The following is a 23,542-nucleotide window of genomic DNA, read 5'->3' on the forward strand; positions in this document are numbered from 1 at the left end:
GTATGAAGATGACATGGTGGGGTGTCAGCATCCGATAAAACAGTAAACACTAATTGAGTGCTGAGGCGTGGTTGCTCATTTTAGGTCTTTCTCCTTTCAAGCAATCAATTTGTTTTGTTTTGTAAACATACCTTTGCTATGGCCAACAAGTGGAACCATATAAAAGGAGGTTGTCAAATTATGACAACGCAAGAATCATACACAAATAAAATTCAAGGAACGCCTGTCATAATGTGCTTTGTCCAAATTGGAGAATAACATGTGGTGTACACTACATTGTCATGTTTATAACATTTACAATACTTGCCAGTGTTCTCAGACATATGCTGACTTTAGTAGATGGAGTTTTTTTTTATTTTCTTCACCTCTAGAAAATCAAAGAAACATGCACTGCAACTGAAAAGCATTTGGTTAAACTGTTGATTTGCCTTTTAGACCTTCAAAATGACTTTCAATTTTGACATGAGAAAAATGCTGTAATGGCTCAAGGAAGCTTTTTAGCATACAGTAGCTGTATTATCTAAGCAGAAGCCTTGGTCTGCTGTCAATTTCCTTAATACCGTACTAGACCTCAACCCACAGTAGATTCCCTCTCCATCAACTTGCCTGACATTCAGGCAAGTGTTAAAGTTGGCATAAAGGAGCTGAAATATTGCACATGTACATACTCTTTCCAAATAAACCCACCACTGAGTTGAGGCTTCATGTGTTGGATTCTAAGAGCATTATAGAAGGAGACAGGGTATGTTTACTACAACCCCTCTGGCATCGGATCAAATATTCATGAAGACAAATAGTATCCAGCCTGGTCTGCAACCATGGCATGTAATTCAGATTTTTCTATCTGCACTGAAAAAAGGGACTACAAGCTGTGAGAGACCTAATTTAGACCTGACGTAACACTACAGGGACAGAAGAAAGTCACAGTTATAGAACCAGAACAGGAAAAGAGGTTGGACTGGGTTGTGGTATGTATGTCAAAGTGCAGTGGCTTTTCCACACATGAAGAATATGCTGCAATGACAACAACCCTGAAGATCAGGGAATGTCCTCACATTTCTTTTGTAATGAGTCTACGAGGTGACTTCTTTATATCTCCAATTATACTCCATTTATTGTGTTTGTAACCCTCATGTGACAAGGTCCTATCATTGTGCACTGACACTTACTGGCGGAGATAAAGAGCAAAATAAACAACTTATTTGCAGCAATAAGTGCTCGTAACTAATAAGAGAATAGCCTACTAAGTATATAGCTTTTCCAACCGATGTAAAAATGCATGACCTAAACAGAGAGTCCAATCCTCCACTGGTATTGATAAAATTGTTGCCCTGAATGACATCTGTGTTTCACAATCTAAAGCCTTTACCTGTGAGTGAGCGCTTGCGACTTCGGGAGCTGCCACATCCAGCGCATTCAGAGAACTTGGACCATGCAGTTAGAGTGCAGTCGTCCTTGCAAGCCACCCGGCACTCTCTGATCTGAGGGGGTAAAGGGTCAGCCCATCTCAGGCACTCCGTCATATTGGCTGACTCACCGTCCTCCCCAACACAACTGACTCCTGCAAACACAGGGGGAGGCAAGAAGGTTACTCCAATTATATGAGCAACCCACAGATATCGGATAGCACCTCACCGAGTTAACAGTCAGTCATTGGTATTGTTTTAAAGCTCCCTACAGACATTTCACAGTCTACTGCAAACCAGTCATTCCTAAAATCAGACATACAAGATAATGTTTTGTTTGGATGAATGAGCACTGAAGGAAAGGACTTCCTCAGTCCTGTCAGAGTGGAAGTCGTAGCTATAAAGAATATTCCTGTCCAGCTTTAATGTTAAGATCTACTGAAATGCTAATGCAACCTTCAAGCACAACACCTTTATCAGACGTCTTGAGATAACTGTGATTCATTGAATAAAAACAAGGCATTTGTAATAACACATTAATATGAAAGCTAAATACTTTTGACAGAATGATGTATATGGTATCTAATCAGTAGTATCAAAGTATCTATATCTGATCCAAGACGAATAAAGACATCTACTGTAGCTGCAATATGTGCCTGTGTGTGTTAAAAATAATTCTTTCTCTTTTCTTTTACTACACATCTGATGTAGCACTGAATTAACTGGAAGCAGAATTTCACAGTTGAGAATACCCCTGAACAAGTTTTTGCAATTCTTTCATATCTCTTAGAACAAAATGAAAGTTCACACTTTGTCAGAAAAGACAGAGATGGATGGAGCAAAGGCTGGATCGATATGAGAGGAACATCTGAATCACTCTGCCTACCCGAAAAACCCCAAAACAAAACAAAACAAAACAAAAAACTTAACTTTGCATCTCATATTTTACAAAAACAAATAATCCCCCAAGAATGATGCAGAGCCCTGGGCTAATCAGCAGCAGGCTGATTCATCGCTCTACGTTTTGTTGAAACCAAACTGGCTGAATATCTTTTCAAAGTTGGAAATGTTGACCTTCTGTTTTCCCAACCAAATGTTGAGTCTTATGTCGTCTTCATTAGGCCAAGCAATTTATGAAAATGCTGACACACATCGCAGATGTATTATTCAGTTTTTTGTCAGACCACTGTCTGAGACATGACATGGGAGGTTATACTTGACAGACAGATGGCTGGGTGCAGCATAATTCATAGATTATCACGTTATATAACCAAAACTGTTTGTATTGCCAAATATCCTTATATAATAAATACAATACATTAAACACAAGCAGCTATGCTAATGAGGGTTAAGTTAAACCGTGAATCAATAAGCAAATATTTATATGCCCACACAAATGTCTTAAGAGCATACATATTTTAAAGCAAAGAAGTGATCACATGTCACAGAAATCCTTATTAGTATGCAAATATATGCAGCAAGGTGCTCCAAAATCTAATCACCTACTCTACAGAGGGAAGCTGTGAGGAAGGAGGAAATTAACTTTTCTTCAGTTCTGGTTTTTAAGAGAACGTGTCTACACATGACATGAGAAATTTCTCACATATCATATGTTCTGACAAATCTGACATAAATTATAGTCTTTTTTGCAGAATATGAATAGAGACAATAAGGTTGCGAATCAAGTGGCACACCTACTTTAATTAAAACACACACAAACACACACACAAAAAATCAGTAAACCTACAAGGTTGGAAAGGAATTATTCCCCGAATTTCTAACACTGACATTTCAGTGTTTTATGGGAAATATCATCCAGTGTCAAAAAACTGTCTCAATCCTGGATACGAGGGAAATAACATACAGGAGGAAACCCCAAAGTACTAATTAAACAAATCTGGGTTGTTTTTTTTTAAGAAATTTAAATTGAAATAAATGACATGCTGCCCCTGCAGAGAGTGAGAGAAAGAGAGAGATGGAGGAAGGGCATTTTGTAGCTTTGTCAGGTGTCACTGACACCCCAAGAGTGGTTGATTGGACTGTAGTCTCCTCAAACAAGGAATAAGAGCTCACAGACAGATGACACAGGACATAACGTTGCTCAAATACATTGTTCTCTCATGAACATGGACATGGATTTGAGTGAAGCGATTTTACCAGGGAACTCCTTCCCCCCAACATCTCAGTGTCTTTGAGGAGATGTCTTTGAGGAGATTCAGAGATCTACAAACATGCCTTTAATCCATTCCATTGATTTCTGTTTGACTTTTAAATTTTGCCCTCTGACAAAAAATGTTGGGTTTCTATATGTCTGCTGAGAGTGTGTGGGATGGTCATTTACACACAAAGCCTCTATAAAGGCATTACAAGGGAGAGTATAGCTCTTATTAAAGCAAATTTATGTAACATTTACAATCACAGTTATGAAAAAAGCATTTTTTCGCATGGTTTAGGTTAAACAATAATTATATTATGATACAGGTTAAAAGATTAATATTATTTTTTATAATACACAGCTGCTACAGTATTAGTCCAATTAGAACCACTGTAGGAATAATTATATGTCCCTGTTGGCATTTAGTTTACCTCAAATGGTGCTCTCTTTCTACCCAAGCTACTCCACCAGTGACAACCCCATCCTATCATTCCCAGTGTCTTTTATTAGGAGAGCCCAACACTCCAAATACTGACTGATTTTGAACTGGGAGCCATCCATTTTAACATAATTATTTCAGCCTCTGGTAGCTGAAGCCCATTTGTGTGGCCTTTCACATCATCCCCTCACACAAATGTTAAGAATTTTTGTCACGGTATCTCTGCCACTGACAGGGATCAACTTTAATTATACTGTTACTTAGAAAGGTGAACAACTTTGAGGACCAGCTAAAAGGACACACTTTGAAGAGGCTTGTCACTCTCCAGGTTTTTAAAATCTTTTCCAGGGTAATGTTGTAGACTTTGACATAAAAGTGCATCCTTTTTCAATCATATTTAATCAAGTTTCTTTCTATTGATAGCTTTTATCAACCCACCCCAGAGCCTGTTACATTTTCTATCATTATGTTTAATACTAGTTCTTCTATCTGCATGAAAACCCCTCCCATCAAATTTAATCTTCATGCTAATTCAGTCATACTGCTTTGTATAATGTTCTTCTATGTGATGCCTTGAGAAGAGTAATGTGGATTGGGTTCATTGTGCCTATTAAGTCATAGTTTTCCTGCAGCAAAAGATCCTCAGCATGACTCATTTCTCAAAGCAGTTCCAGTTCTTCTCAGGCGAGGATATAAGATATCCAGCTGGTTTTAAGCCACAAGTTGGCTGAATTTAGACAATGTATTGTAGTTGGTGTGAAATCCATCAGCTCGATGCACACTCAAAGTGTTCTGCTACACAGACCTTTTCTCCTATTCAGTCTCCCATTTAGTAAAAAATGCCTCTAATCTCTGACCCCCTACATGTCAGGTCAGCAGATGCACCACAGCCATCACGTCATTCTACACTTGGTCAGACATTAGCATTCATTCAACGGGCAGCCTTGCATCCAACCAGGATGGGGCCAGACAGACACTGAAATGGGAGGAAGCACTTATTCAAGCCAAGGGCATATTGGCTGTGTGAACCACAAAAGCAACCTTATAGTACTTGGCTGAGCCTGCAATTTGACTGGTCCTGACTGAGAAGAAAGTCCCTGGTTGGTATTTGAACTGGGAAGCAGTTAAAGTTTCTTTTTATCTTACTAACATCTAAAAGTTTCCCAGGGTTCTACACGTATTTCTACCAAAACTTACAAATTTCAAATAAATCACCTGTAATTCCACCAGGAAAGGCTGTCTGGCAACCAAAATTTTGCTCACCTCAATGAGGAGAGGTTCCCACAGTAGTAGGAATGCTGTCCCTCAGGTGTATTTTTCAATGTATAGAGATTTTTAGACATGGCATGAATACAAATAAAGTCATTGAGAAGATTAAAACTTAGTGGATTTATTCAAAGCTGTATGACTCAGCCTGCCTTAGCTGTGACACACAGTCACTGGTTGTTGTCAAATACTACTACTACTACTACTACTACCACTACTACTACTCATAATAATAATAATAATAAACTTTATTTATATAGCACTTTTCATGCAAGAAATGCAGCTCAAAGTGCTTTACATTAAGAAATGACATGCACTGAGTGCATGTACATAAAAAATGGGGATAAGATGGAAAATACAAAAACAATTTGATGATAATAATAAAAATAAGATAAAAATAAAGATGAAAATAGAATATGTAGAATTCATAACATAAGATGGAAAATAAAACCCACTGAATAATAATAAAATAAAGAATAAAGTTAAAAAAAAATAGAACACATAGAATGTAAAAAATCAAGTAAAATACATTTGCAAAAACATTTTAAAAGAAGTGCATGAGTTCAGAGCAAAGTGCAAAAAAGAATTTCACGCAATATCAGGAAAGTCATGGCTAGTTAAAGGCTAAAGTGAAGAGGTAAGTTTTCAGCTTTCTTTTAAAAATACTTAGCGAAATGGCTTCCCTGCTATCTATCGGTAATGTGTTCCCTAGCTTTGGGGCGTAATTGAAGGCTGCATCCCCGATTTTCTTTCAGCTGTTGCTGGGAATCTCCAATAAACCAGCAGCAGATGGTCACAGTGTTCTTGAAGGCAAATAGTTAACAAGGGAGTTAGCAATGTAGCTTGGTACTAGCCCATGAAGGGCTTTGTATATAAGGAGGAGGATCTTAAAGTCAATTCTAAATGTTATAGGAAGCCAGTGCAGAGCAGCTAAAACTGCACTAATGTGCTCTCTATCCACTTGGTTTTGGTTAATGGCCGAGCTGCAGTTTTGAATGAGCTGAAGTATTTCAGTGTTTTTTTTTTTTTTTTTTCCAGGAGGCCAGTAGAAAGGGCATTACAGTAATCCAGTCGGCTTGAAATAAAGGCATGAATCAATTTTTCTGCATCTTTTTGATTTATAAATGGTCATACTTAACCTATGTTTCTAAGGTGGAAAAATTATATTTTCATCACCTTGTTAATGTGGGACCTGAAGCCTACATTTGAATCTAAATTACCACCAAGACTTTTAAACTCAGATTTAATCCAGAGAGTTAATTTCCCCAGATTATTAAACATCTTTTCTCTTTTTGTTTTAGGGCCAACCAGTAGGATTTCAGTTTTGTCCTCATTAAATTTTAAGAAATTATTGCACATCCATTTATTCATTGCCAAGAGATAGGTAGAAATGGAGTTTACAGCTGCAGCATAATTTGGTTTAGCAGAGATGTACAGTTGCGTGACTGTGGAAACATATATTGTGCTCTCAAATGATGTCACCAAATGGCAGCATGTATAGTGAGAATAATAGTGGACCAACCACCAAAGCAGATGTCATCTTTCTCAGACACATGATCTCCAAGACTGACATAAAACTTTTGCCTTTTCATCTATGTTTTGAACCAGTTTAACACAAAGTTAGAAAGACCAACCAACTTTTCAAGAAGACTGATTAGGATATCATGGTCAATTGTATCAAATGCTGCTCTGTCTAAGAGGACAAGAATCGAGACCTTCATTTCATCAGAATTTAGTCTGAGGTTGCTGATTATTTTAGTGAGAGCAGTTTCAACTCTGTGGTGTGTTTTAAAGCCTGACTGAAATTCCTCCAGGATATTTTTTTCTTTTAGAAAAAATATTATATTTATTATATTATATTAATGTATTTATTTATAATTATATTTGCACCGAAACTATCTTTTTAAGTATCTTACTAATGAATGAAAGGTTGGACAGCGGCCAATAGCTGGTTGGTGCATTACCATCTAGGTTGGGTTTCTTTAATAAGGGTTTTACAACAGCTGTTTCAAAGGCATCTGGGAAGATGCCTGTTGGAAGAGATGTATTTATAATCTTCAGGACATAACTTGAAACACTGTCAAAATGAAACATGAGGTGTAGGAGTTACATTCAGTGACAATCTTGCAAAGCTCAGTTAATGTAATAAAGAATAGTGGAGAATAATATTCTATAGTTCCCAGCATTCTCTGTAATAAAGTTGGAAAAGTAAGCCTTTCTTGCCAGACATATTGCTTTGTTATAGACAGTCATGGCTTCAGTGAACTGTGAGGCTAGTTTTCCTCAATTTTCTTTCAGCTGCCTGACAGATTCTCTTATTCTCATTAACATTGTTATTGTTAACCATGGGGAGATTCTGTCAGTTGACGTCTTTTTAAACTTTAGTGGAGCAGCAGTATTTAAAGTAGATGACAAGGTATTTTTGACATTTTCAACCATGAACCATGTCATTAAGAGAGCAATTATAATTGTATGGCTCAAATGATCTCATATGAAATGATCAAATAATAGGGAGCCTTGCTTCAGCCCCGCCATTTAGAAATCTCTTTTGAACCAAAAGTTCCCTTTTGGTCTTTGTTAAAATTAGGTTGGCATCAAAAAACACAGTGATGGCCAGAAATAGGTCATTCAAATTCTGAAACACTTATCAATGTTTAACCCTGTTCTTATTACCAAGTCTAGAGTGTTACTATGCTGATGAGTGGCTTCATTTACTTGTTGGGTGAGTTCAAAGCTGTGCAGTAAATTCACAAGCTCCATGGCTTTGGAGTCATTTTTCTTATTTATATAAATATTTAGGCCTCTGTTCAGGATTATTCTATCATATCTAATGATACCAAGTGAGATCAGCTCTGAGAATTCCTGTAGAAATGCTTTGAGCTCAAGAGCAAGATATTCAAATGATGTAAATTCATACAAGTCAATGTCATTAGAAAAAAACCGTGTAGAGAAAATGGCTGCAATCCCTCCTCCTTTCCTGTTTTGTCTGACTGACTGATAAAAATTATAGTTTGGAGGACAAGCTTCTATCAGTGTTGCTATACCAGGAGTGTTGTTTAGCCAGGTCTCAAGTAAAAACATACAATGCAAATTCATTTCAATTATCAGATCATTAACCAAAAAAAGATTTGTTAGCCAATGATCTGACATTATAAAGAGCTAATTTCAGTTGAAGGGATTCTGTGATAAGAAAGGAGAGTGATGAGGGTGAACATTGAAAAAATGAATGATTGAAAATTTAAGATTACTGGGACAGGTACCAGATGGTCTGTGATTGCTACAATGTGTTGGACCATACCACTGGCTGTTTTAAGATCCCCAGTATGTTATTAAGTGGCATGGGGTCTGTTTCATCTCTGGTAGACACCTGAGTAATGATTTCTGTGGTTATTGCTGTTTAATAGTCAATCAGTTTGACTGATCTTCAGTGTGGCAGCTTCAACTAACTCCTTGATTGGTGAGCATGGTGGTGGTGGTGGTGGTGGTGGTAGTGGTGGTGGGGTGTCGTTGGGTCCCTGATTGGGACAGAAACATCCTCTGAATGCCTTGGCTGTCTGCCTTCGTGTGCTGTCCTTCATGGTTATCCACACATTCTTGTTTGGGTATGGCATCCCAAGGGCATGACGTAGCTTGGCACTGAGTAGTCTGGATCCAGTGATATTTGGACAAACCTCATCAGGCTTAAAGTGGTCTTTACATTTCCAAAAGATATTGAAATTGTCAGTACACTGTATCCCATGGGTGAGGTACGCCAATGTCAGCCATGTATTCAGGCCTAAGAGTCTGCTAAAAGATGTGATTCCTTTCCCCAAAGTTGGAATGGGGCCTGAGATGAATACGCTCAGTTTTTCCACTAGCAGGGAAAAGTCTTTTTTCAGGATCTGAGAGCCAGTTTCCCTTCACAGATTGTCAAAAGACCCATTGTGGATAATAATCCTCATATTACTTGCATGTGTACAGAGGATGACTGGCAACAGCCCTGTCAGCTGCCTGACAGACATGTCAGCCATAGACAGATTTTCAGACTTTGCCATTCTTACATGTCAAGTCAAGTCAATTTTATTTATATTGTACCAAAATCATAATAGAAGTTACCGCAATAATAATAATGACAATAATAATGATAATAATAATTAAAGCTGCAAGTGTTACGCCCCTGAAATGGGGAGAAATAATCACAAGAGTGATACGGTAATGTTTCCTCAGTGAGAGCATTTACTCGAATGAATAATTGAACATATACACAATCTACAAATAAACATACCCTGCTTAACAGGCTGGTTACAGTAGCGTACATACCCTATTTAAGTTACACAAATAGACAGTATTTCTTTGAGACATAATTCCATTTCTCTCTACTGTTACTGGTAAATAATATACTGCTCTAACTCAGTAAACTCTCATAAACTTATAGAAGTTACTAAATAGACAATATATTAAAACTGTGTAAAATACATTTACATATGTATAAATCTGGATTCACAAAATGGCGGAAGCAATTGGCGTAGTTACGGGTTGAACTCTGCTAACAAGCGAGAGCTAGCTCACCAGACACTTTACCATACTCTGCAAACTTTACTTTAACTCACTTGAAATGTTACACATACATTCACTTGACACTCAGAACATATTAGAAAATCATTATGACCACCTTAATAGTGTCAAATGCCGACAACATACCTGAAATGGGGAGAAATAATCACAAGAGTGATACGGTAACGTTTCCTCAGTGAGAGCGTTTACTCGAATGAGGAAAACACCGCGAATTCCCCTGGATACGTGGGTGGAGACAAAAGCAATCGATCTCAAGCTAGCAGATTAAGACTACTTTAATTAAGACTAATAGTTCCGGAGTTTACCTGGTCCTCCCCTGGATGTCAAGTTTTTGATCAAGACACGCTCACCGGGTTGTAATGCTGAACTCCTTACTTTCGTGTCATAGTACCTCTTACTCCTTTCAGCAGCCTTTTGAGCATTTCGGTTAGCAATGGCGTATGCTTCCTCTATACCTTGTTTCCATTTCTCCACATAGTCTCGCTGGTCACTGGAGCCTGACTCTGTGTGCAGTCCAAAGAGCATATCAACTGGAAGCCTGGGTGATCTCCCGTACAGAAGATAGTACGGCGAGTAGCCTGTCACTTCACAACGTGTACAGTTATAAGCATACACCAGTTTGTTCAAGGACTCCTTCCAGTTTGATTTCTGTGCCTCAGTCAGTGTCTTGAGCATTTGTAACAATGTCCTGTTCATACGTTCCACTTGACTGTTCCCCATTGCGTGATAGGGCGTTGTCCTGGACCCAGCCACTCTGCTGAGTTTCTGTAACTGACTGAACAACTGATTCTCGAATTCTCCCCCTTGGTCATGGTGGATGCGAGAGGGGAAGCCAAACTTCAGGGCGAAGTCATTGAAGATTAGGTTGGCAGCAGTTTTCCCTGACTTTGATGTGGTGGCGTATGCTTGAGCAAACAGCGTGAAATGATGAACAAGGACAAGGATGTACTCATATCCGCCTTTGCATCGGTCAAGATGGAGGAAGTCAACGCATATCAACTCAAATGGCTGTGTTGTCACAATATATGTCAAGGGAGCTCTTGTGTCATGGCAGGGTTTTTTCTGTTTTAGACAAGTGCAGGCTTTAGTCACATAGTGCTCGATGTCTGATTGCATATATAGCCAGAAGAAATGGTCACATACTAGAGATACTGGGCGATCAGCGCCTTGGTGACCCATGTTATTGTGCAACTCTTCCAACACCTTTCCTTTGTATTTTTCTGGCAAGACCAGTTGCTCACGGGCAGTGGTAGCTCTGTACAGAATGCCATCATCATCTATTGTCAATTTGTCCCATTCCCTGAACAAGCAATTCGTCTTTGGGCTGAACTCTCTCAGCTCCTTAACTGGTGGCTTGGAACCTGACAGCACTCTAACACAGGACAGATAACTGGATCAGACTCTTGTGCTGCTCATAACTGTTCTTTTTGTATGGGGCTGATAGATGCAGTGGCTGGCTCACTTTCAGCTGAAACTTGTCAGTGATTGCCCATTTTAAAGCCAGAAATTCTAGCTTGCCTGCATGGAGGTGATAGTTCCTTTCAGCTGCCGTTAACGAGCGAGAGCCATAAGCAATGACTCTAAGCTTGCCATCTTGGTGTTGATACAGTGCCGCTCCCAAACCTTGGTGTGATGCATCAGTGTGTACAATGAATGGCTGAGTGAAATCAGGGAAACCCAACACTGGTGGATGGAGCAGACAGTCAATCAAATGTTCAAGTACCTGTTGGAGCTGGTCTGTCCACTTGATCAGTTTGTTTGAGGGCACAACATGACTCACTTTCTTTAGCCTTGTTTTTATTTCTCTTGTTGACAGAGGATTCATCTGTGTCTGCTTTTAGGAGCTTGTATAGACAGCTGGCTTTTCGTGAAAAGTCTTTGATGTACTGCCTGTAGTAGATGAGTAGACCAAGCATTTTCCTGAGTTGGCCCACAGTCTGAGGTCTGATGTCTTTTAGTGCTCTAACAGCTTCGAAGTCGGCTGGATCAACTTTACTACCCTCTGCAGATACTATTCTGCCCAGATAGCAGACCTCAGGCTTGAATAGATCATACCTACTTGGCTTGAGTTTGATGCCGTGCTCTCTGAGGTGTTGCAGCACTTTTTGTACGTCATTCATATGGTTGTCAAAGGATTTACTGAAAACCAGTGTGTCGTCCAGATAAAGAATGTTATCCCGAAACCCTTCCAAACATTACTCCAAACAATGTTGGAAGGCCGCTGGGGCATTCATGAGGCCGAAGGCGATGCGAATCCACTCATAAAGTCCCCATGGGGTAACAAAAGCTGTCAGTGGTCTGCTTTCTTCCGACATAAATCCCTGGTGGTAAGCTTTCCCCTGATCTAAGAGAGAAAACCAGGATTTACTACCTAAACTGTTCATGATGTCTTGGACCCGAGGGATAGGCTGATGATCAGGATGGGTCTTCTTGTTCAGGTCTCTGTAATCTATGCACAGCCGAAGGGTGCCATCTTTTTTTCGAACACACACAACGGGTGAGGAGTATGAGGAGTTTGACTTCCTGACCCAGCCTTGTGCTATTAGGTCGTGGAGGTACCCCTTCATTTCCTGGTACAGGGGGCTAGGCACTGATATATATGTGTGTTTGACAGATTCAATGTCTTTGAGGGAAATGGTCATATGCAACTTTTCAATACAGCCGATATCACTGTCTGACCTTGAGAAGGAATGACACTCTTCTCTGAGCATCTGTTTCACTACCTGTCTCCAATCCTCACTAAGGTGACTTAGATCCACTGGTGGATCCCACTGTTCACTGGCACTACTTGTGGGCTTCATGCTGGTGTGACTCACTGTGGTTGTTGTTGCTACTTTTTGTTGTTACTTTCTCAAATACCTGGGCGGGCGGGACTGTCATAATGGTTTGCACTGTGCAAATTCCCCTGGATACGTGGGTAGAGACAAAAGCAATCGATCTCAAGCTAGCAGATTAAGACTACTTTGCCGATCACTGATAATACTATTATAGCTGAACCTCTGACAATAAAGAATGAAATAAACAATGAATTAATTAAAGACCTTTTAAAATTTTAACCTCTATCAACATAATGAATTCCTACTTTTTTAAAACACATCTTATAAATTGTTTCTCATGATTGTATGATCTTTTTAACCTTATCACAGCATTTTAAGTGTACTGTCTTTTTAAGCTTGTATAGGCCTTTTGTGTATCATTCTTTTAACTTATCACACAAGCAGCGATGAATGGGCCCTCGCGCCTCCACGCATGTCAGGCTGCAGTGCAATCGAAGGGCTTCTGTCACGGGCATGTAGATGTCTTCAGACCCGGGCTGTTTTCAGACAGTGCAAGACAGAGATAAACATCACTTCCTTTGTCCACTATTTTGCCTGCTGCTGGGGCTGCTTCACTGAAATTTCGGAGGGGGCACTATTCAGCCAATATGCATCACTGATGAGATATTGTCATGTAGACGTATTCAGGCCAGGAGTCTTATCAAAGTAAAGTTTGGTGCAGACTGGAGTATTTACATTAAAGTTATAGCAACTTCCTTTGTCATGATGAAACAACAAATCTCAACAGTGTGAGGATGAGAATTTTCTGCATGGTGAGACGTGTCTGCCTTGCTCACACCTGTGTCATCAAAATTATGCAAGTTTTGGGCCCATTTACTTGAATTTCAATCAGTAAATTGTAAACTATTGATGAGTTTGTGTGTAAAACAAATTAATTTCCTAATTTTCATCAAGTCTATTTTTTGAAAAGGAAAGAATTTTAACCCACATGACCTGGTCAAAGTTTGATTGAAATATGTACTGTCAGGTTTGTAGAGACAATAAGTAACTGCAGCTGGACACAGAAAAATACTCATATATTTGAATGGAGAGTGTGAGCGAACCCCCCCACCTCCTATTCTCTCTCTCTCCCTCTCAGTTGGAGAGGAGAATGTAAGAGTACAATTCTTGTGAAATCTCCTCATAAATTCCATGACTTTGGTCAAATCTTACATTAAAAATCATATTTTCTATTAGGAAATTTGCCGGCGAATCCATTGATACAGGTTTGAAAGTGGTCAGACTTATAGTTTAGACATCAGAGGCCTCTGTTTGACACAAAGTCCATGCCTCCCCCATTGTTTTACATTGTAAGGGATACATTTGATGTGATATGGCACTGTAACTTTCAGGGCTTATAAAATCCAAACCGTTCGAGTAATTACAAAGTTTTTAACAACTTTTTCTCAGCACAGTGTCATAAGTCTTGAGGTAGGTCTTGATGAGATGAATAAGTCAGTTTTGGTTTGATCTCTCTACGACATTTCTATGGGCCGTGGCGGCCATTTTAGTTACTTAGGTGGCGCACTTTAATTTTTACATTTTATCAAATTTTTGACCACAACTGATGTGCATGCCAAATTTGGTGAGTTTTTGAGCATGTTTAGGGGGTCAAATTTAGGGTTTAAGTGGCAGAATAATAAAGAAAGAAACAAACACATGAAATACAATAGGGCCTTCGCCCTTTGGGCTTGGGCCCTAAAAATAAGACTAATAATGATAATTGTAGCAGTGGGTGTTGAGCAGGATCACAAGGGCAGTCGGTGGATTGCAATCATAGATCCAGATTCCTTTTGTTGGGTTTTGAGACATAGCTTTTATGTTGTCTTTTACCAGTCAGAGAAGCTTTGTATTCAAGGATAGGCTAGCAGCTAAGTCTGTGGCAGGGCTCTGAAACTTTCCCGTGTCCTTCAAGTAAGTGGTACTTCAATGTGGCAATGTTTGATTAATAACAATGAATCCTAATGCTGTGTGTCATCCTTATCTCTCCACTAAAGGAAGGAATCTCTGTCTGTCTGTCTGTCTGTCTGTCTGTCTGTATGTATGTCTGTATGTATGTATGTATGTATGTCCTTCACATGTCTAGAGAATTGTTCATCCGATCTACTTTATACTCGGCGGGTGCATTGCTGGGGACCCAAGGACATGCAGTGTTTTGTGCAATTTGGACATGTGACACGATCAATATTAATAAACTAGAATAAATAAGTGATCAGCGAGCTGCTCTGCTCTGCAGCAAAGGGGCGGGGCTTCTGGGCTCTGCGACTGCATGCCACAACATAAGCACGGTAGGAGATTAGAGCTGTACAACCCTGCAATAAGAGAGACAAGGGGAGGACATCTCTCTTTGTTTGATAACGTTAAATGTTGGGCTTTTTTGTTGATTTCTCAACTCATTTCAAAAAACAAGAGAAAAAGAGAAAGAGGGTGAGTGAGCTGAGAGCACTAGCAAGTGTCAGAGAGACAGCCCTGGTGAGGACAGACAGCGGTGGAAAGCTTTCTCTGAGAGAGAGAGAGAGCCCATGACTGACATAAATACAACAGTGGTTATGTTCTAAAGCACAAATAAACAACCATCAAACACTCAACAGATGATTTACTGTGGAGACAGATACTCTTAGTTTCTGTTTCATCTTCCTCCTCTGCATTCTCCTTTTCACTCATTCATTACATCCAACTAATGCAGCAGTTAATATAAAGCACAACAGGAAAAATCTGTGTGTTTTTTTTTTGAATGCTGTGTTTCAAGCATGGAAGCTGAGGAGCATGTGAGAGAGAGAAACAGATAGAGGAAGAGAGAAAGAGAGAGAGAGACTGCTACATTACTACTTCCTCCTACAATGTAAAACATTCAATGAAACATCCAAAATTAAAAATACTCCTAGGAGAAGGAGGCAGGGCATATATTGCTGCCCAATATGTATCAACATGTCACAACCTGAGGGACAGTGAATGACCTAGACACACATAGTACAAGCATGCACTCACACATGCACACACACACACACACACATACATGCATAGTAAAGCCCACTGAGTTGAAGACAGAGAGAGAGAGTGGACAGGGAGCGGTGGAAACCTTTCGCTGAAAAAGAAGCCCGTGAATGAGACAAATGTCTGACCAATCAGTGGTATGCAGTGTTTTTGTGTCACCTTTTAGTATTAGCTCAGCCCTAAAAAAATGAAAAGTAGACGGCTTTTAATCGAGAATAGACAGACTCTTAGGCTACTTCCCATGGGCAGTTCGATACCAGTATGTTTCATATAAGCACAAATCTTTTGAGCAAATATACCCACTCAAATGATGCAAACTGAGGCCACAGTAAATAAACAATCTAAGAGCCCAGTGTGATCGATCCACTTGTTGGTACTCATTCACACCTTGCATCAACAGTATAAATTTTTATATGCACTGAAGCAGCAATATGGGAGGCCAAGCAATCGGCCCGTTCCAAACAGGCACATTTTGAATAGGCACTGCACTAGTATTTTCAATTGGAGATCTAGCCAAAAATTATAAATGTCAGTTGTTGCTTACCCCGGCTAGGCTATGGAAGATGAGATATAAGTAGAACAGTCAGACAGGACAGACAGAACAGTTAGAAAGGAAACACTTCCATTGGCTGTTTGTGGCCATAAAATAGACAGACCTCATTACAGCACAAAAAGCAGCACAGTGTTACTTGGTCAGGCCAAGTCTTTAACACTCTTTATGCTGAGTTAACATGTGGTTGATATATGACTAAAAATCATAAGGCTCAAAGTATACTTAACTCTTTATTCTTAATTTCTTTACAAATATTTTTACACATATGTTCATGTATAGTAATTATCATTTGTAAATGTTTGATTCAAATAATAACTAATCTACTACTCATTTACACATTTGTCAATTTGTAGATAAGTGTGACTTAGTGTGACAAAATAGATATACAGTACAAGAAACGTTTTATAAATTATTAACTGATGTAATACATACTTTATTAATGATCATTTTATTATCGACTAATGTATTATAATGAATTATAACATGTTTGTGATGGATGTTACCATAAATGAACATGAGCCTGCTCTGACAATATTGTTTAAAAAACCATCATTCTCCAACAGCTTGCTGTCAAATAAGTTACCACTCTAGTCGTTCAGCCTAATTATTCAGCAAGTATATGCTGGTAAAGCAAGTCTGTTTGCACAGCAAGACTCTCCGGCTTACCAACTGATTGCATCTATTACTCGGAAGGTTTATTTCACACCAAGCGTGTAGTGCCACAAACAGTTTAAAATTAAAACTGTGTGGATGCATGGAGGGTTTGTGCAGGACATTGTTTATATCGTGCAAAGCTTGCTAGACTATTTGATTGGGACTGTAGAGATTAAAAATTTTGCTTAGGCTTCATACTGTAGGAGGGAAATAACCCTAAAAGCACCCATTTACCCCAATCACGCTTTAATGCCATGCAAAGACCTTTATGAACACATTCCCTGATTTTAAACATTGCTACATTTCCTCTGAGGTCAAAGTAGCTTCAGAACATAATCAGCAACTTAGAAGGAAAATTGATGATTGGAAGGTTTTGTTAAGCACTATAACAAATTCAGGAAGGATATTCTCATTTAAAGAGAATGCCAATCATCCAAAGCAACGTTGTAAAGACAGAAAATAAACATATGTATAACATTTGTTCATATATGACTGTAAAACATATTAAATATAACATTTTTAAGTTTAAACACTCAATACAAGATGCTACTGAAAAAAATGCAGGGAAGCAGGTGAGAGCTGGCCTTTATTTTGCATTGGATCAATGTCTGAAACAATAATCCTGTACAACTCGCTCGTTTATATTCAGTTTCTCAGTGGAGAGAAATATTTTAAATAGACTAAGACTAGTCTACTTAGTAGACTAGGTATATGGAAAATAAAAGTATAAGTAGTATGTAATTGTACTTAAATGTACTGTATGTTGAGACCACTATTAGTAATGAACACAATAATAGAAAATAAAGCTACATCTTCATAATATAATCAGAACTATTATTTACTTACTTTTACTATTATTTGCTTTATGCAGAGTAGGAGTTAAAGATATTATACAGGGGGCTCTGGTAAGGCAATGCAGCATCTTTAAATGTCCTTGAAATAAAATAATTGAGGAACTCATGCTTTCTTTTATATGCCCTCATTCAGTGCTTCTATGCCCCTATTCCGAATTATTGTGTCCTAATTATGCAATTTGACATTTATCTGTCATTTTCATTAAACTGGTTCAGCCATCCACTCTGTGAAAGTACTGTAAACTATGAATACATTCTTTGTTGCTTAAAATCTATATTTAACTTCTGTATTTCTACTGACTGCAAATTCCAAACTCATACTTAAGTTTTTGAAATGTCACAGGTATTTAACTTAGGCCTTTTCTAATCATATTCAAAGAGGAATCTGTAAAGGTCAATGAGGCTTGCTCTTAACCTGGGAACACTATATACACTTTTCCCATCCCCACTGAAAAGTCATAGAAATTCACTGGAGAAATGTCAGTCAATTATAATGCCAAATAGAAGACAGCAACTGTGAGAGCAGAAATGTTAGAAAGTTCTCAGGGCATCACAGTTAGCCACTGAAAACTTCACTTGACTCATATCAGTAAATTAGATAGAACAGGCAGTTTTTGGGATTTATCGGGACGCTTGTGCTCCTCTAAACGAGTCTGAAATGATCCAATTAACACTCTGGCTTTCTAACGATTTGGGCCGGTGGCAGTCATTTTAACAACTCCACTCAGAGAAATGCACTTCTTCATGAGGGAAAAGCACACAGGAATCTGCACAGTTCAGAAAACACACAACACAACACATATGCATGCAGAGCACAGTCAATTAGGGGTGACATTCACAGGTTAGGTCACTATAGATATGTTTATATAATGATACAGGTAATTCTACAATATGGGACACTCTGCAATCATCAACACCACACCATGATACATTGTGTAACTAAAAGGAAAACATCCCCCGATGGCAAAATATTTCAGCAGGAATCACATAATGCACAACAGTATAGAGAGGATTCAGTTTCACGCAAAGTTTTACAGACAACTGAGATAAAACACTCACAGAAACACAAAAAAACCCAAACAGTGCCTCCATTTAAATGTCTTACAGCCAAAAGGCTGCCATCACCAGCTAGCTCCAGAGTTAAAATATCAGGAGTAAAGGAAGAAGAAATGTCTCAATTCTTTTGAATCTGTGTTCAACAGAAAACTCAAATGACTACAAAAATACCAACATTATATTTTAAAAAGAGCAATAGTCAGTATATGAATAACATATTCAAAGGAAGATACAGGAGCCAGTCTATCACCAACAGATATCAAGGGAACAAATTGCCATAACTGTACCAGTATATTGCCACATGCCACAGCATTTAAAGCCCTAGCTAGTTGCATCCCCATCACAATGTATTGCTATATATTATTAGGGCCTGAGCCCCAAAGGGGCAAAGACCCTCTTGTATTTCGTGTATTTGTTTCTTTCTTATTAGGGCCTGAGCCCCAAAGGGGCGAAGACCCCATTGTATCTGTTGTGTTTGTTTCTTTCTTATTCTTTCTTTCTTATTACGCCACTTCAACCCTGAATTTGATCCCCTAAACATGTTAAAAACTCCAAATTTGGCACGCACATCAGGTCTGGTGAAAAATTTGATAAAATGTAAAAATCATTCCCTAAAGTGCCAAAATGTGCTCTATAGCGCCACCTATGTATCTAATACGGCCACCACGGCCTGTAGGAATGTTGTAGAGAGATTGAACCAAAACTCAATTATTCGTCTCATCAAGACCTACAAATCATATTCTGACACCCCTGACCTAAATCCAACAGGAAATCCGCAATATGCTCATCAAAGTACAACTTTGTGCCAATTTTGGACCCCCAAGAAACGCTATCTTTTCCTAGGGCATTGATGGTATCGGCTTCAAACTTTAATACATGACTTATCACACTGTGCTGAACAAAAGTTATTAAAAACTTTGTAATAACTCGAAGGGTTTAGATATTTAAAGCCCCGAAAGTTGGAGTGCCACATTGCACCTTACAATGTTTAACAATGGGGAAGCAATCTGGGCATGGACTTTGTGCCAAACTGAGGCCTCTGACGTCTAAACTATAAGTCAGACCACTTTCAAACCTGTATGTGGATATGGATTTGCGACTGCTCTGAAATCCTGCTCTCAATCTGACAGGGAGAAGGAGGGAAGAAAGGTGGGGGATGGGTGTGACAGCTGAATGTAGCTCAGTTTTATAGGATATAGCAGAAAGGTCTATATATTTACAGTACATTATATACAAACTTTGTATTACTACTTTATTTTACAATAATTGTAGGTCTTATATGTATAATCAGTAGTGGGGATGACCTATGAGGGGAAGGGAAAAAATGGAGTGAGGGTGACTGTTAAGTGATAAAGTGCAGTAGAAAAATAAAATCATAACTAAATTTTGTAGCTCTGTACTGCAGTTTTTCCTCTATTAAGGCCTGAGCACCTAGTGGTTCGCTCACACTCTCCCCTCAAATATATGAGTATTTTTCTGTGTGCAGCTGCAGTTACTTATTGTTTCTCTGATAGCAGTGTTCAATGCTTATTTTTTTCTGGAGTACATGTGCTCACAAATGAAAAAAATTGGAGCACACATAGAAATTCAGGAGCATATTGAAAAGTGTAACAAACTGAAAAGTAACAGTTTATTAAAGAAAACAATTCATTACATACATATTTAAACTGTTTGTGTGTGTGTATGTAAATCAAAATTTATGTTGTCTTTAGGGATGCATGATTGTGGCAAAAATCATAATCACGATTATTTTTCCTCAATATTGAGAACACGTTTATTTAACATGATTAGTTTTTGACTCTCATTTTTGCCAATTGGTCATGGTGATATAGCACATATTTTTCCCACTTGGCTGAGGACACTATTACACCTGCAATCATATATTGCACTAATGGTCAAGAAAGACAATATATGAGGGAAGAACTCAGGAAGACTAGAGTTTTTGGGCTCAGCATTATAACTTTAAAAAACATGCCAAGTGGGTGGACAGGATTAATGTGTAGGATTTAATTTTTGGTCCACAGTACGAAGCGTAGGGTGACTATAATGTACCTGATATGCTGGTTGCCAAACACTGTTATAAACCAAAAAGATGAGAAGAAAAGGTATTTTCAAACAGAGTGATACATCCTGTCAGCCCTGAAAGTTGTAGTTCCACATTGCACCTTACAATGTAAACCATCTCTGGGCATGGACTTTGTGTCAAACAAATGGTTCTGACATCTCAACTAAAAGTCTGACCACTTTCAAACCTGTATCAATGGATTTGCAACGAAAATTCCTACTAAAATGTAATTTTTAATGTAAGATTTGGCCAACATCATGGGATTTATGAGGATATTTCACAAGAAGAGTACTCGAAAATCCTGCTCTCGAACTGAAAGGGAGAAGGAGGGAAGAAAGGGGGGGGATGGATTAAGTCAGACCTGTCAGCCCAGGTCTGACAACATCTACATGCTTGTGACAGAAGCCCTTGGACTATGCCAGAGTAAAGGACAGAAAACACATGTAAATTCAAGATTTGTAGGTCAAAGTCTCGTGACTCATTTAAAGTTCAAATGAAGTTTGTATCTAATGTGTGTGGAAGCAGTAACTGTTCAAAAAAGTGTGGGTTCGCTCACAATCTCCATTCAAATATATGAGTATGCAGTTACTTATTGTCTCTCCACACCTGATATTACACATTTCAATCAAACTTTGACCATGTCATGTGGGTTAAAAGTCTTTACTTTTCTAAAAATAGAGTTGATGAAAATTAGGAAGTTAATTTCTTTTACACACAAACTCATCAAAAGTTTTCAATTTATTTATTGAAATTCAAGTGAAAGGGCCCAAAACTTGCATAATTTTGATGACACAGGGGTGAGCAAGACAGACATGTCTCACCCTGCAGAAAATTGTCATCCTTACACCATTGAGATTTGATGTTTCACCATGACAGAGGAAATTGCTATAACTTTATTGTACATGCTCCGGTCGCACCAAACTTTACACGTTTGTAAAGTCAGACCTGTCAGCCTAGGTCTGGAGACATCTACATGCCCGTGACAGAAGCCCAGACTGCACCACGGCCCGACGTGCGCAAGGGTGCGAAGGCCCGTTCAACGCTGCTTGCAGCTTTAATTTGTCCTATCCTAAAAATCCATACTATTCACATAGAGAACATTATACAATAACTGCAAAGTAAATGCACAAAGACAAAGTAAGTCATGATTTACAAAAATAAATCCAGTGCACCTTATGTGCAAAAACATTTAGTAGCAAATTAGTATAAATTTTTTTTTTTTCATTTGAGAGGGGCCAAGGTTCACTTAAAAGATCAAATGAAAAAGTTCATGGCTTTGCTCTTACTGTGTTACATTATTAATGGATTGTGCTCTGTGAGTGTTTATTTTAATTGTTAACCTGTGGAAAATAAATTGCAAAAATCTCTCAGTGTCAGACTTTATGAACTCAGAATCTCAAGCCATGAAGCACATAATCATCATGAAATCATCAAAAATCTGTATTAGAAGGGCACTGTAGTGTGAGCCAAACAGGCTTTTAAATAGTTTTCAAAAACTGTGAGAAAACATGCACACAAGTGTCTGTATGTACTTTGTGTGTGTTGTGTTTAACAGGGCTAATTAATCTTCCAGCCTGTTGCTAAGATGTGCTTGTGGCCATCTGACTTGCTGCATTCATTAATAAGAACCCAGTGTTGTGATGAGATCATCAAGCCAACAGACAGAAAGGTCCATCTCGTTACACTCTCTGGACAAATTGCCTCCATCTTTTATGTTTCCATTGCTTGCTTGTTAAAGGAGCAGTTCTGAAAGAACTATTAGGTCTCATTAAATAAGGACAATAAATAGGTGGCAGAGCAAAGCTTAAAAAGGTGATTGAGTATAGCAGCAGTTGACAAGTGTAGAGAATATAATAGGCTACAAAACAAAGAAAACACTTGCCTCTTGTTTCTAAACCATTTCCACAGGCTTCTCCTGTTCCAGATAATCCACGTCGAACAGATTCTGGAACCAGAGTACAGCTGTGCCACTTGTGTGTCCTCCACCTTCACAGAAACACAAAGAAAGAAGGACTATAGGATGACAGTGTGTTTTTACAGCTTAATTTACACAATAAGTGAAAAGTCTCCTGATTTTGTTGTCACAGTTGTTGGTTGTTGGTGATCTGGACCACATGCATCCAAAATGCAACCTCTATAAGTGGGGGGAGAGTTACAATTTTGTCATCATTGCTGCAACAAAGAAAATAAAAATATTGTGTCATCAAATTTGTGCAATTTGTGTAAGCCAAATTTCCAACTTAATTGGTGTTTTTTGAGAACACTGCTGGAAATTGTTACTCTGCTTGAATGCATTTTTTTTCAATGTCACTGAGTTCACAGTGAGAAAAAAGGCTCAGTCATATTGGGATGTTTTTTTTAGAATTTGAGTGTATGTGATTTATATGCAGTTTTACTAAAATAGGTATTGTTATATAAAATTATCTTTTCATTGAACCACCACAAACAAACAACATGTCTTAGTTATCCCCTAAACAACCCTCTTCATAACACTTTGTTATTGTAAGTGTGAACTTTGATATATATGAATTGTGGAATGACGTTGGCAGGTTATCAAGAGTACGTAGGGAGTGTAGCCCTGTTGTTTTCCTGTGTTTGTTTTCCTTGTTGATTTTCTCTATACATTTTCCGAGTAATTGGTAGATAATTATGAACTTCGCTCTCCTTTTATAACATAAAACAACACCTACCCCCTTCATTTGATTCATGCAACATTTACATATTCTAATT

General features: G+C 38.4%; 1 protein-coding gene across 1 annotated transcript in view; it reads right to left on the reverse strand.

The window, feature by feature from the left end:
* thsd7ba (thrombospondin, type I, domain containing 7Ba) overlaps window positions 1-23,542 on the reverse strand; it is a 132,807-nt gene that overhangs the window by 53,624 nt on the left and 55,641 nt on the right. Inside the window, exons 11-12 of the mRNA XM_042427374.1 lie at window positions 22,695-22,798; window positions 1,370-1,561 (exon numbers count right to left, since the gene is read on the reverse strand). Coding sequence (XP_042283308.1) covers window positions 1,370-1,561; window positions 22,695-22,798 — 296 coding nt within the window. The remainder of the gene's footprint in view (window positions 1-1,369; window positions 1,562-22,694; window positions 22,799-23,542) is intronic.

Source organism: Thunnus maccoyii, chromosome 11, assembly GCF_910596095.1.
Source record: "Thunnus maccoyii chromosome 11, fThuMac1.1, whole genome shotgun sequence".
Classification (NCBI taxonomy): domain Eukaryota; kingdom Metazoa; phylum Chordata; class Actinopteri; order Scombriformes; family Scombridae; genus Thunnus; species Thunnus maccoyii.